Raw genomic sequence first — 15,058 nt, forward strand, 5'->3', positions numbered from 1 at the left:
TATAGGAGTATCAACACATTTATTTTCACAAAAATAACTATGTGAAATATATTTTTAAAAGAAAAGTGAATACATTTAAATTTTCATCAAGTTATTTGTATTCATATTAAATACAGGAATTGGAATGGAACAATTCATAATGGTGAATGAGTAAACTCAGTGACACCTACTCTTATAAAAAGGTAGCTTAGGCAAGTAATATGATCATAAAGTCAGGAAATATAAAGACTTCAACTGTGATTTAGCCTGATTAATTTAAACAGGCAAATTCATATTCCATGTTTTAAGCATTTTTTCTGATCCTACACAAAAATAATCTTGAAAAGAAATAAGATGACTAATTTATTACATAATTAACTACTCTATCCTAGTTATAGAATAAAAACATTGACTAATAAATTGTTTCCTCTTTACTATAACATGTAAGTATTAGAAGTTACTTAATAATTAGGTGCACTATGGCTCAGCAGATGGCAGCACCTGGCTAAGAAAGTTAAACATGATCAAGCCTGGTTAATTCTTGACTAGGACTTAGTTAGGGAACTCCAAGGCTGTATGCTAGACTAGGGTGCTGAGAAAATGTCCCAGAGAAATGTAGTGGTAAACTACTATCCTGTATTATTACAAAGAAAATAGGAGGGATGCATCCATGTACTAATGAGGAAGTGAGCTCAATTTGAAGGTTTGTCTCTCTTTTAAGGTAAGATATATACTTTATTTAAATTTTATTACTGCTAGGTTCCATCAGATTTTACATATTCAATAATTGGATCTTCAGTCTACTCTCCTGATTCTTTCTATCTATCTATCTATCTATCTATCTATCTATCTATCTATCTATCTATCATCTATCTATCTATCTATCTATCATCTATCTATAGTGTGTGTGTGTGTGTGTGTGTATAATGTGTATATAATATAATATGTGTATATATATAATATATAATAAAAAAATCACTGAAACACTCAAAACTCTTTCTTTTAAAAGTTTATTTATTTTATATGCTCCAGCCTAAATTTAATGGATTTTTCAAAATCAGTTTCCTTTATCAGAACTCTAAAGAGACATTTATTTCAGCACAATGTTCATTACTCTAACTACAAAAATAGTATGTAGTTTATCTCCATTGTTTTAATTTTTCAATACCATGACATAATTCCTACTTTCAACAAAGGTGTAACTTTTCATCTCTACTGCATTTTCCCACAAAAATTACTATCACAAGCATGCTTGTGTCACACATGCAAAGTTTAAAACAGGATTCTTTGGGGAGAATTGTTATACTAGATTTGTTTTAAGATGCTGACAGCAATTGCCAGAGCCAGAGTGCCGAAACATCTAAAGCTTGGCCTTTAATAATCACCAAAGTAATATAGCACTAGACTACGTCTGAGCAGGGACTCCCAATAGTGTCAGATTGTGTCAAACTGCAGGATTGTTATGGGATATGAGCAAATGTCCACACTTGTTTTACCCAATCAAATCTGAATTAGGCTCTAGATGTAAGTCTCCTGTGTATTAACCCATTGCCCTCCCTGTTATTACCACCACTACAGATCTTCACACTTGAAGGTTAATTTTAATTCCGCAATTTAAGTTGTTGTTTCCCATCTTTCTAGGTATTGTTCCACTCTCCCTTCTGATGATCCTTGTTTGAACTTTTACTCATGAGAAGTGGAAACGTACACAGCATGCAGACACAAAATGCACATGAATATAGAAATGGCACTGGTATTTGATTACAGAATAAGAGTGGAATTCTGTATATACTTTACTAATGAAACAAGCACATGTTTCTTGGTGCAAACTCTAACCATAAATAAGAAACAGTAAACAGTCTAACCTGCTTTAGCCACGCTTGGTATCCAGAAGATGTAAGTTGGAATCCATCTTTAGGCATGTGTATTCGTGGCTAGGAAAAAATAGACATAAGAAAACTCCTTTTATATTGGGACCTGGCTATCCTAACTTTTGTTTCAGGTTATAATAAACACCAAACATACATTCTGATATAATTTTCAAATAAAGTATAAGTGCAAATTACTGTACAGTAATAGAACTATAATTACAAGGGGAAAAACCTTAACGTTCTATAAATGGTGTATCCCAATAAATTTATCAGTATAGTAGACTATAATCTTTAGCAAAATATAATAAGGGTCATACAACCCTCACCTCAACATACTCTGCATGTAATCTGATTTGGAGCGAACATTTTACAATACAATACAATAGCAGAGTTGGAAGGGACCTTGGAGGTCTTCAAGTCCAACTCCCTGCCTAGGCAGGAAACCCTATACCGTTCCAGACAAATGGCTATCCAACATCTTCTTAAAGACTTCCAGTGTTGGGGCATTCACAACTTCTGGGGGCAAGATGTTCCATTGATTAATTGTTCTGTCAGGAAATTTCTCCTCAGTTCTAAGTTGCTTCTCTCCTTGATTAGTTTCCACCCATTGCTTCTTGTTCTACCTTCAGGTGCCTTGGAGAATAGTTTGACTCCCTCTTCTTTGTGGAAACCCCTGAGATATTAGAATATTGCTATCATGTCTTTCCTAGTCCTTCTTTTCATTAAACTAGACACACCCAGTTCCTGCAACCGTTCGTCATATGTTTTAGTCTCCAGTCCCCTAATCATCTTTGTTGCTCTTCTCTACACTCTTTCTAGAGTCTCCACATGTTTTCTACATCGTGGCGACCAAAACTGAATGCAGTATTCTAAGTGTGGCCTTACCAAGCATTATAAAGTGGTATTAACACTTCATGTGATCTTGATTCTATCCCTGTTTATGCAGCCTAGAACTGTGTTGGCTTTTTTAGCAGCTACTGCACTGCTGGCTCATATTTAAATGGTTGTCCACTAGGACTCCAAGATCCCTCTCACAGTTACTACTATTGAGCAAGGTACCACCTATACTGTACCTGTCCATTTCGTTTTTCTTGCCTAAATGTGGAACCTTACTCTTTTCACCATTGAATTTCATTTTATTAGATAGTGCCCAATGTTCAAGTTTGTCAAGATCCTTCTGTATCTTAAGCCTGTCTTCTGGAGTGTTGGTGCCACTTGGTGTTATCTGCAAATTTGATGAGTTCCCCATTTATTCCCACATCCAAATCATTGATGAAGATGTTGAAGAGTACTGGGCCCAAAACAGAGCCTTGGGGTACTCCACTGCATACTTCCCTCCATGTAGATGCAGTTCCATTGAGGACTACAAGTTGAGTGCGGTTGGTCAGCCAGTTATGAATCCATCTGGTGGTGATGCTGTCCAACCCACATTCTTCTACTTTATCTAATAGTAGGTTATGATCTACCTTATCAAATGCCTTACTGAAATCCAAGTAAACTATATCGACGGCATTCCTCTGGTCCACTAATTTTGTCACATTATCAAAGAATGCAATAAGATTAGTCTGGCATGATCTGTTTTTGACAAACCCATGTTGGCTTTTGGCTATTACTTTGTTTACTTCTAGGTGTTCGCTAATTCGTTGCTTGATTATTTTTTCCAGAATCTTTCCTGGTATTGAGGTCAGGCTGATAGGTCTATTGTTTCCTGGATCTATTTTTTTTCTTTTTTGAAGATGGGAACCACATCAGCTCTTTTCCAGTCCTCTGGCAGTTCCCCAGTGTGCCAGGATCTCTGAAAGATATAGTTCAGTGGTTCTGAGATCTCATCTGCCAGTTCCTTCAGAACGCTGGGGTGAAATCCGTCCGGTCTCGGTGATTTGAATTCATCAAGGGTAGACAGGTGCTCACTTACCATTTTCTTCTCTATTTCAATTTGTGTTCGTAATCTGATTTTTGTGGTGCTGTTTTTGATAGGTTGGACTGTTTTATCCCTTTGTGTAAAGACAGATGCAAAAAAATGAGTTAAATAGTTCTGCTTTCTCCCTGTTGCTTGTCACCTTCTTGCCACTTTTTCCCAGCAATGGACCAATTGTTTCCTTAAGCCTTTGGAAGAAGCTTTTTTTGTTATTTTTTACTTTTGTGGCAAGCCTTTCTTCATTGTGAGCCTTAGCTTTCCTTACTTCAGGCTCGGGCTATTTGCTGATATTCTGCTTTAGTTATGTTCCCCTCTTTCCACTTTTTATACTTGACTTTTTTGTCTTTCAATTTGTCAGAGTTCTTTATGCACCCATGTTGGTTTCTTTTGGAAGCTGTTATTTTTCTTCTTCTTGGTATTGTGCTAGACTGAGCTTTTATAATCTCATTTTTCAAAATTTTCCAAGCTTCTTGCATTGTTTTCCCCTTGAGGATTCTCATCCATGGGATTCTTTCCAAGCTCTCTCTAAGTTTATTGAAATTAGCCCTCTTAAAATCCAAGACTCTAGTTTGACTTTGTTCTACTACTTGTGTTTGCATTATGTTGAATTCCAATATTGCATGGTCACTGGCCTCCAGCGTTCCTATGGCTTCAACACCTTCTATCATTTCCTCTCTGTTAGTGAGAATTAAGTCTAATATGGCCAATCCCATTGTTCCCTTCTCTATTTTTTGGGAAACAAAGTTGTTTGCTAGGTTCGTTAGGAACCTGTTGGATCTTCCACTTGGTGCAGAGTTTGTTTCCCAGTTGATGTCAGGGTAGTTAAAATCCCCCATTACTATTGTAGTGTGCTTCCTACATACCTTGGTTAGCTGACTAGCAAAAAGTTCATCTACTTCCTCTGCTTGGTTGGGTGTATAGACCTATGGCAATGTTGTTTTCACCCCAACCTTTAATATTCACCCAAATGCATTCAAGATAGTTCTCATCATTGTTGTGCTCTATTTCTGTAAAGATTTTGAATCAGGTTATGTCCCCAATGAAACCACTTCATGCTTTTTGCAACTCTTTAAGTCATTTTCTGCAGAGTACAAATGTAACTTTTTCCCCAAGATGCAGTGCCTGGATTGGCTGTGGCTGCATCGTACAGGTTATGAAAAATGGTGTTCACGTTGCTCTAAAATATGAAAATATAGTATCTGCAAACTTCAACAATGCATTGGTATGGCATATGTGGTAATAAACAACAGCAATAGCACTTAGACCTATATACCTACAGCTCTCTCTGAGCAGTTTACAATGTTACATATTGCCCCCAACAATCTGGATCCTTATTTTACCAATTTCAGAAGGATGGAAGGCTGAGTCAACCTTGAGCCCTGACAGGATCAAACTCCTGGCAGTGGGCAGAGTAAATACAATATTGCATTCTAGTCACTGCACCACCACCAAGATAAAAGAAGAATCTAATACACAGACATTTAGTAGGGGGGGGGTAGGGAGGAATTAAATGCATTGTGAACAAATGACTCAATGTCGTCTATATTTGTATCTGATGAAAGGGTGGGCTGTGATAAATTGGGATACATGTTTCATCCTTTTTTTTCTCATCACAATTGGTAACTGATACTTGAATGAATCTGTAGTATATAACAGGAAAGTATACTTTGTTAAAAAAAAAGCATAACCTTAATAAAATAACAATAAATTAATTGAAAAAGCCAACAATCTTTTGTGTACTATTAGGAAAAGCAAAAAAAAAAAAAGCAACAACCCCAATTCTTAAGGCAAACTTTCCTATTCCATTTCTGTTTTATCCTATCTTCCAGCAGGAACCATAGGTCTATTCTGAGTTTTCAAAAAGACTCCCATTCAGAGATTTCTCAATGAATTTTACACTGTCAGTACAGAATTACTGTATATTATATCCAACTATCCCAATGCTTTTTGGGAAAACCAAGTCTTTAGTGTTTTTCAGAAGGCTAGGAGGGTAGTGGTCTGCTAAGATTCAGGGAGACGTATGTACCATGTGGCATGGGGTGCCATGAAAGAGAAGTGCTTCCTAGCTGCCTTAGGGGAGCAATGTTTAAGGTAGGGGACTAAGCGCATGGCTACCCTAACTAATCTGATAATGTGGGTAGGATGTTCTTAGGGAAAGGTGGTCCTGCAGACAAACTAGCTCTGGTCATATAGAATTGTAAAGGTAAAAACAAGCAGTTTAAACACCAACCTGAAGGAAACTGGAAACTCATGCAGTTTATGCAGTATTACATGGGTAAACCTAGGGGCACCTATTACTGCATTCACCACTGCATTCTGGACAAGTCGTAGCTTCTGGGTGGTCTTCAAGGGCAGCCCCATGTAGAGAACATTGATGTTGAATTACCATGGTATGTCAATCAAAATCCATTTTGAATCACTCATTTGATTCAATCTGCCAGTTTGATTTTAAAAAGCTCATCAGATTATAGCAATAGCAGTTAGACTTATATACCGCTTCATAGGGCTTTCAGCCCGCTCTAAGGAGTTTACAGAGTCAGCATATCACCCCCACAATCTGGGTCCTCATTTTACCCACCTTGGAAGGATGGAAGGCTGAGTCAACCCTGAGCCGGTGAGATTTGAATCGCTGAACTGCTGAACTAGCAGTCAGCTGAAGTGGCCTGCAGTACTGCACTCTACCCACTGCGCCACCTCGGCTCTATTCACTGAAATCTGAACCAAATCAGGTTGATTCAATTCGCATTTTCCAGATAATGTAGAAAAATTGCTTTTATACATGCACAGAAATTGACTCTCGTAAGTGTACTCATATCTCTATCTATCTATCTATCTATCTATCTATCTATCTATCTATCATCTATCATCTATCTATATCTATATCTATATCTATATCTATATCTATATCTATATCTATATCTATGTCATTTATATCTATATCTATATCATCTATATCTATCTATCTATCTATCTATGTGTGTGTGTGTGTTGTATTTGTGCTGATAAATAAATAAAGGGATCAGCACAAATACAACACAAATGTAAGAAAGGCAACAGTAAAAATATTGGGCTTTCTGTCTGGATGGTCTCTTGTGACGAGCCGATGGACAGAGAATGGAAGCAGTTAGCTTCCTCCCATAATTGGGGCATACCAGGGGTTGTGACACTAAATATATATATATAAATATATATATATAAATGTGAAAACATGGAATCATGAAATCTCCAAAACCCGTAAAGCCTACAAACTTGAAATTTGGCACATATGTTCCTCTTGGCTTCTAGGTGATCGGTAACAAATAATTTTTTGAAATCACCATCAGAGCATTAGTATTTTGTATATTATTATTAACACACTCTGATGCTAAGGAGTTCTACTCCCCCTCCCAACCTGAAAACTTGGATGTGGGTGTGGCCAGCGCATGACTCATCCGGCCTGCTGGCTGGGAGTTTGGACAGGGAGAGAAGTTGATAAGGTAGGTGCGGCTTCTGTGGGGCAAACCTGAGGGAGAGAAGGGGATAGGATAGGGGAAGATTCTGTGGGGCAAGCCTGAGGGAGAAAAGGAAGTAGGATAGGTGGGGCTTCTGTGGGGCAAATCTGAGGAAGAGAAGGGGATAGGATAGGGAAGCTTTATATGGAGCAAGGCTGAGGGAGAGAAAGGGACAGGATAGGGGAGGCTTCTGGGGGCAAGCCTGAGGGAGAGAAGGGGAAAGGAAAGGTTGATGGGAGCTATTTATTCATTTTCAAGCTGTAATTGTCAATTTATCAAGCCCGATCACATAGTTTCGTAGCGGAGCACAGGTATTCAGCTAGTGTGTACATGTATCTGTGTCTAAAATACTTAAAACAACATAAATAGGACCATGACAGGAGATATTGTAACATGATTCTACCCTTAAGAAAAGCAGCAGAAAATGGACCAATAGCATTAATTTCATTTTAAAAGGAAATGGCTGGACAAAGTTTTTTTCCAAATGTCAAGATTGTAAAGTTTCTTGCCTATGTTAAGAACTCAACACTCCCATGTATTTATTGTAAAAGTAATATTGCTAACCAATGATGTTTTAAAATCCCAAGATATCTTGACAACAATTCCTCAAAGTTTCTTAACCATGTCAACATAATTGTTTGTGCAGAAATTGAAACATAACCTTTCTACACACATTTTACAAGCATGATTCCATTTATCATCAACACAATTCAGTGCATTAGCAGGCTAAACTACCTTCAGCATTTCACTTTAACACTAAAACTCAAATGTTGTTTTGAATATTTTACCTGACTTCTAAGGTTGCCTTCTCAATGTTCTCCCTCCCAGTGTTCTAAAGCCATTATCTCACTCTGATTTCATACCAGTCATCATTTTCCTGCAATCTTTAACGGATTTTTTGTTTTATTGCCTTCCTTTGCTCCTTCTTCCACAGTTAAGTTAATGGATCTGAGTAGTCTCTGGTGAGGTTTGAAAGGGCTGTTTTCTCAGAATGAGTCAATATTTTAAATTCTATGGAATGCATTTCTTTTTTCTCCTAAAAAATGCAGTTTTTAAAAGACAAGACATTAAATTACAGGCCTCAGTTCCTATTTTCTAAGCCTAATACAACCCCTGAAGGCTTACAATATTTGAATCACAGCTGGAGCCATGGTTACCATACAGTTTAAATATCAGCTTCTTTACTGTGCAATTTGTTTTAAAAATCAGATCAGAGGTTGTGTCATAAACAAGTGCTAATTATGTAGCAAGAAAGAATAAGGCTTTTTGTGCAAGAAAGGTTCTTAAATATCTGCCTCTCCTCCATACATAAAAAGGAGAAATAAAGCAAGCTGAGAAAATTATGGGGCCAACTCTGGCATCACATATAGAGCAAAAAATGTGGCTGACATTAACCTTGCAGTGTTATTCCTTTGATATGATAGTCAGGGGGCTACTGATTATAAAAAATTCCCTGCTTTAGGTGAACAATGTCAAATGAGCACAGCAATATGATTTTGATCACATAATTCTTTAAGGAAATCTAGTCCCATCCAGCAATCTTGCTTCAAGGTTCTCCATTTCAAAGCTACTGAATTCAGAACTGCGCTTCCTTCTGGTACCATAAAACTACTACTGGTATGGAAGGACATTTATTATTTTTATGTGGTCCTTTGCACAGACATATTTGTTAACAACAAGAGCAGAGTAATTTATTATTATCCATTATTTGTTAAATTCATTTATGCTTAGCTAAATGCTTAGCTAAGAATAAATGAATTTTTAATACAGTTTTTACAAACACTTGTCACCGCTTCAGCATTGCCATTTAGTGAACAGGACTGATGTTTTTTCTCAGCAGGAGGTGATATTTTAATGATGCAATGCTATACTTCCTAGAAGACAGACAAGCCTCATGAGGCAGATTATAGGACTAAAGAAACTCTAATTCCATTAAATGCAGACAGCACCAGACCATTTTTAAAATTAATTTTGTTTAATGATAAAAAGTATTATAACAGGTGGGTAGCCAATTGTAAAATTAACCAAAACATAAAGGAACAGAAAAACGCTAGGAAAGCAAGGGATGTTTTCATTATCAGTGTATTTAAGACTCGGTAGAAATATAGACACTGTTCTTTGCCTCCTCTTTCCTCTCTACAAAGCATCCATGTTCTTTTTTAAGCTGCCCGATAGCCAATTGATATTTGACAACATAGCTCAAAGTTTCAATTTAGAAGTAATCTTGCAAAGTGATTTGTTTAATTACTGTTGTACTCCTATAAAATGTTTGAATATTTCCAAATGGAATGTAGTAATTATTTCTGGCATGAAAATAAGCAATAATATCTTCTATTAACTAACTTATGTGGTACTTGTCCTACTTCTGTGGAGTGTATAAAGGATTCTGCATGTTCATCCCATTTTCCATTTGTTGGTGTCTTTAATTATATAGTTGTGACTGCCAATGATAAAAACTAGGCCTGAGAGAAAGTGAGAATTGGGTGGTATTGTTTGCATTTATTAAAGTGGGAAATCTAAATGGCTGCCTCAGGTTCTCTAAAACTATTTAGTAATGTCTTATTCTTATTTGATAAATATGTGAAAATCTATGGATCTTAACTATACGTTAGAAAGAATAATTTTACGGCAGGCTACATGGTCAAAAGGTAAAGATCAAGCTAAAAGGAATATTCTGTTCTGCAACATATACATTATCATGTCCAATATCTGGAATGTTTAAGAAAATCCGTAAGAAAATCTCTGAAAGAATTATCTTTGAAAAATGCCAAGTGCTTGATTCAATTCTCCACAAAGTGGACTTTACCAGTAATGAATGAGGGCAAATATATGTCCCAGGATAATGTTTCAGGATCCAATCTGAGTCAGTCTCTCACATTCTGGTGAGAGAGAAGTTCCCTGAAGAAGGACTCCAGCCCCGGTGACCCTAACCCTAACCCTAACCCTAACCCTAACCCCAACCCCATTGGCTTCTTTCCAGTTGTGCCTGGATTAGCTGTAGTTACAACAGCCTTTTAAAAAACAGTCCTGCCTAGAGAAAATATATTTTGCAAAGGTATCTAGAGAATGATTGGTTGCACAGAAAACAGAAGTACGTTTAATTAAGACAGAAAACCTGCTGCATAAAAAATGCAACATTACAATGCTTGAAACAATATATGAATGTTCACTTTGATTCATTAAAACAAAAATAACGCAACTCCATAGCTGGGCAATACTTGCCTGCAAGTAACCAACATTCCACAATTTCTCTGAGTTCTCACTACTTTTCAGCAGGCTAAAGATTCAAAACCCAAGGAAGAAAAGGGTATGTCACAACTTTGAGGTTTGCTGTTTAGATTTATCTTGGAGAGGTGATATGTCATAGAATGATTAGAAAACAATATTTTAGTGCCTAAGACTGAGGGGAGGGAGAAGAAGAGAGAAAAGGAGAGAAAATTGATTTTATACCTCAGTATGTTTCTAATTAAACAGTGTTTACCAGCACAATAGCAAACATAATCCCCTCCCTTCCCATTTCTGAAAACTGAACAGTTCACTATAATTCAGATTTGTTTCTTACTTTATGTGATGTATAGAGATTCCTGACTACGATCAGACCTTTATTTTTCTTCTCCCAACCCTTTCTTTTTATATCAGCTAGCCTGATGAAGAATTACAAAGTCAAAAGTTTGAACACTCTTATTTGCATTTCGCTTACCTCTAATAAAAGTATAAAATCTACCTCTTATAATTCTAATGCAAATTAACTTAGCAGCAACCTGTTACAAAAATCCTCCCTTCATCCATCCATCCATCCACTCATCCATCTATAAAACAAAACACGATAAATTGGAATAAAGAAATAGAAGCATTCTCTCACAGATTCAGACATAAAAAGACACAGGTAATCTTCCATCATTTGCAAATTAAAAAAAAACATAAACAATTACTCTGGGATCACTGATCATTTCTCCATCCCGCACAACAATGAATGCAAAGACTGCCCAAAGCATCTATGTGCTGAATTTCAAGAAGTCCTGACTTGTTCTTCCAGATTCTTCATTCATACACAAAGAAAACTCTACAGATAGTCCTCAACTTACAACCACAATTGACCTCAACATTTATATTATTAAGCAAGACTGTTCTTAAGTGAGTTTTATTCCAGTTGACTACCTTTTTGCCATACTTAAGCAAATCACTGAAGTGGTTAAATGAATCATGCAGTTAAATAAGCAAATCTGACTTTTGCCATTGACTTTGCTTGTCAGAAGCTGGCTGTGAAGGTTACAAATGGTGATCACATGACCTCAGGATAGTCATAAATACATGCTAATTGTCAAGTGCCCAAATTTTGATCACGTGACCATGGGGATGCTGCAACAGTCGTGAAAACAGTGTGAAAACCAATCCTAAATTACGTTTTCAGTGCCATCGTAAGTCCGAATGATCACCAAATAAATGATTGTAAATCAAAGACTACCTGTATTACCTCCATATTCCCTCAGTCTAATCTTGTGATGTCTCTCTATTGCTTCTGCCTTCCCATCACTCCTACCTAGTCAAAAGGTTAGCATCCAGTATTGTTTTGATTTGCTCCTTAACAAGAATTATAATTTAGCACTAACTACTCATGAGAAATTATAGTGCTGCTGGCTGGTGAATAATTTGCCAAGGAAGACCCGCTTAGCCATATAAAATAAATATCCACCCGCATATACTAGCACTAATCAGGGCGTGAAATTAAGCTTTTCATTCAGTACAAACTAAATGCTGCAAGGCGGCGATTTAGTGGAAACAAATATTAAGGTCAACCTATTCTTCCTATTGCCTATAGTACAGATGCTAAGAGAGGGCATGGAGCACTAATTCCACTTTTCTCAATCCAAGAAGCTAAATACTTCAATGATGTGTTAGCAAATTCACCATTTGCTTTTTACTAATTGCATATAGTTAATGAAGCGAATGAAACAAAAGCCTCCAAAACATTGTTAACTTGATCCCTACATTTCCTTTGTACTGTAGCTCAAATAGAAGAATAAAAATCCATTTGCAAACCTTAGAACAAAGATACAAAACATTTATTATTTAAATTTTATATAAATTCTGAAAGAACGAGGAACCAATTTATATAGTAGAACTTCAATGCACTGGAAAGCATCCTTTCAGTTATGATGAAGAGAGCCAATTCTTGTACACATTTGAAAAAGTTCCCTCCAAAATAGAATTCCCCAAATGTGCAAGAGAACAGTATATCTACCTGGACATAAACAAACATGCATCTGTTTACACTGAGTTTTCACCAAATGTTCCTAGAAATAACCAAGTAATATATGACATTTACTCATTCTCAAAGCACTGTTATATCCTAATGTTTGTTTAGTACATATATATTTACAATCTACTCTTCCCTAAAGTTTGCGGAAATAACAAAGTATAGAACAAGAATGGCACTCCCATTAGAACTACAACTGTGGAATTTTACTATTTTTACTTGTAATCTGAATAAAATATTTCAAAATATTTTAAATCAGTTGAATAAATGTTAACAGAACATACAGACTGTTAATACATATGTATATGAACTATTAAGAAAACTCTGATAATTAATCAGAGCATGTTATAGTTATCTATTTGATCAAATTAGGATTGTCATGCAGTTTAAACCAATCTGGCACTGTAGCACTCACCTGGTCTATAAACTCCCAGAAATGAACACAACAACATCACTCATTCCTTTTCTCCAAAGCCCACTGTAACTTTCTATTTTGGTCATGGGAAAAAAGAAATTCTAATCATATCCACCACAGAAAACAAATAGAAAGGCAAGGTGCAACCATTCTATTTTCTCAGTTTTTTATGAGTAAAAAACTAGAGAGCGTTTATAAAAAGTGCTATTTAACAATTGCAGACTTATCTGTAGGTAACATAGCATTAAGAGTTATATACCACATTACAGGGCTGTACAGCCCTCTAAGCAGTTTACAAAGTTGGCATATTGCCCCCAACAATTTGGGTTCTCATTTTACTGACCTCAGAAGGATGGAAGACTGAATCAACCTTGAGCCTGGTGAGATTCGAACTGCCAAATGGCAGTCATCTGGCAGTCAGCAGAAGTAATTTGCAGTACTGCACTGTAAGCACCATGCCACTGTGCAGTGTAGTGTCTGTGATGTAGTCTCAATCTACATTGTGATGTAGTTTCAATGGCTCCAGATTAACTCAAGATGTCAACTAATCAACCTAGCTATAGATACACAAACACTACTATCAGATGTGGTTTAATAACAGAGCAGCAAACCTGCACTAATGACAGAAATGGGTTAACTGCAACCTGCTTTGATCAGAATGCCATCCTAAAATAAGGACCATAGTACAGTACCCTCAAGACTGATTAACTAATCTGATGCCAGTAACTGACAACACAAGAAAGACTTGATACCAGCATGACAAACATCTAAATTTACTGTCTTCCAAAACTCAGAGATATCCACATCTAAATTATCACTATGATATCTAATTTACAAATTAAAATCATATTAGTCTGCTAGATTCTTGAAGAAATATTTTCCACTTTTTGAATGTAAAGTCTGTGAAATGATAAAAGAGATAATAACCTCAAAAAAGATGCTATAGGGGATTTTAATAGGAATTCAAGATTTTTTGTTGTTAACTTGGTTATTTACAAACCTTCAATTCAGAATAAGAAATGTGAAACCAAGAAGTATAATTCATGTCTTCCAATTACAATTATCCACAACTGTCTTTTTTTAAAAGGTATTCAAAATATGATAAAACTAAGACAAAAGAAACCTAATAAAGAATTGCAAAAGTATTTTTAATTAGACATCTAAACAAATGTAGTTTAGATTTGTGCACTGCTAATTATGTGAAACCTGAAGTAGCTAGTGGAAAACATATGTTGACTCACACAACTTTGATATCATTCTTAAATACCTTTGAAAACAAGGATCAGAAAATATGAACTCTTATAAAAAAGGCTTTATTGTATTTTTATAGCATATTACATACCTTGTAAGAATCAGTTTGTTTGCATGAATGTCAGTTTTATTTTCTGCCCTTCCCTTTTTCCTGGCTATTTACAAGCTTTGTAAGAAATTGTTCTTTAATTAAGTCTAAGCATAGTTTTATATAAATGGATTCCTGGAATTAAAAACATTCAGACTTAAGAAATGATTGTTATAGAGACTGTAAGAGGCCGTAAAAAAAAAGAATGCCACTTTAAACAAAGATTTCTCATTTTAATTAAAAAGATAATCATCACAACATTCCTACATTTAGCAAAACCATTTGAAGCTACTTTGGAAGATAAAGAAATTCATTTTTGATGCAGTCACACAGAGGACTTTAGGACTTTATTTAGTCAAGATTCTGGCTATTCCATTGTGCTTTTAAGAACCATGCATGCAATTTGAAAATTTTCTCAAATATACACATTGGACGTTAATCTCATCCATACTATACTTGCAAATTAGGTCAAAACAAGTTTAAGGAATTGTTTTAAGTTTTATGGATTTCTTAAATCAACATAAAATATTTTGGATTAAATATGAAACGTTGATTGGATTTACAGTATACATACTGAGCACAGCTGTTCTAAAATGTTAAGCATCCATCTTTAAAAAATACATTTAAGAAACCAATATGCACATTATCCTTACATACTGAAAGATGCATCCACTATAATTATTGCAGCTGTATAATCCATTAAAAATGTGCTCAAAGATATTCAGGAACACATAAGCATTTCTATTTGAATAATGAAAAATAATGGAAACTTTTTTCCATGTTTGCAT

The 15,058-nt window shown here is 35.7% G+C and overlaps 1 protein-coding gene across 10 annotated transcripts in view; it reads right to left on the reverse strand.

Moving 5' to 3' along the window:
- BTRC (beta-transducin repeat containing E3 ubiquitin protein ligase) overlaps positions 1-15,058 on the reverse strand; it is a 188,833-nt gene that overhangs the window by 159,437 nt on the left and 14,338 nt on the right. For 6 of the 10 annotated variants that reach the window (XM_087725735.1, XM_087725739.1, XM_087725736.1 and 3 more), the window contains exon 2: positions 1,845-1,913. The exons of 2 other annotated variants lie outside the window; for them this stretch is intronic. In XM_087725735.1, the coding sequence (XP_087581861.1) occupies positions 1,845-1,913 (69 nt within the window). Of the gene's footprint in view, positions 1-1,844; positions 1,914-13,274; positions 13,377-15,058 lie in introns of those variants that run through there. 2 more of the 10 variants (XM_087725737.1, XM_087725742.1) reach the window with 2 other exon arrangements.

The sequence above is a fragment of the Thamnophis sirtalis genome, unplaced genomic scaffold (assembly GCF_051295495.1).
Source record: "Thamnophis sirtalis isolate CommonGarterSnake01/CBP01778 unplaced genomic scaffold, rThaSir2_p1.2 scaffold_11, whole genome shotgun sequence".
Lineage (NCBI taxonomy): Eukaryota > Metazoa > Chordata > Lepidosauria > Squamata > Natricidae > Thamnophis > Thamnophis sirtalis.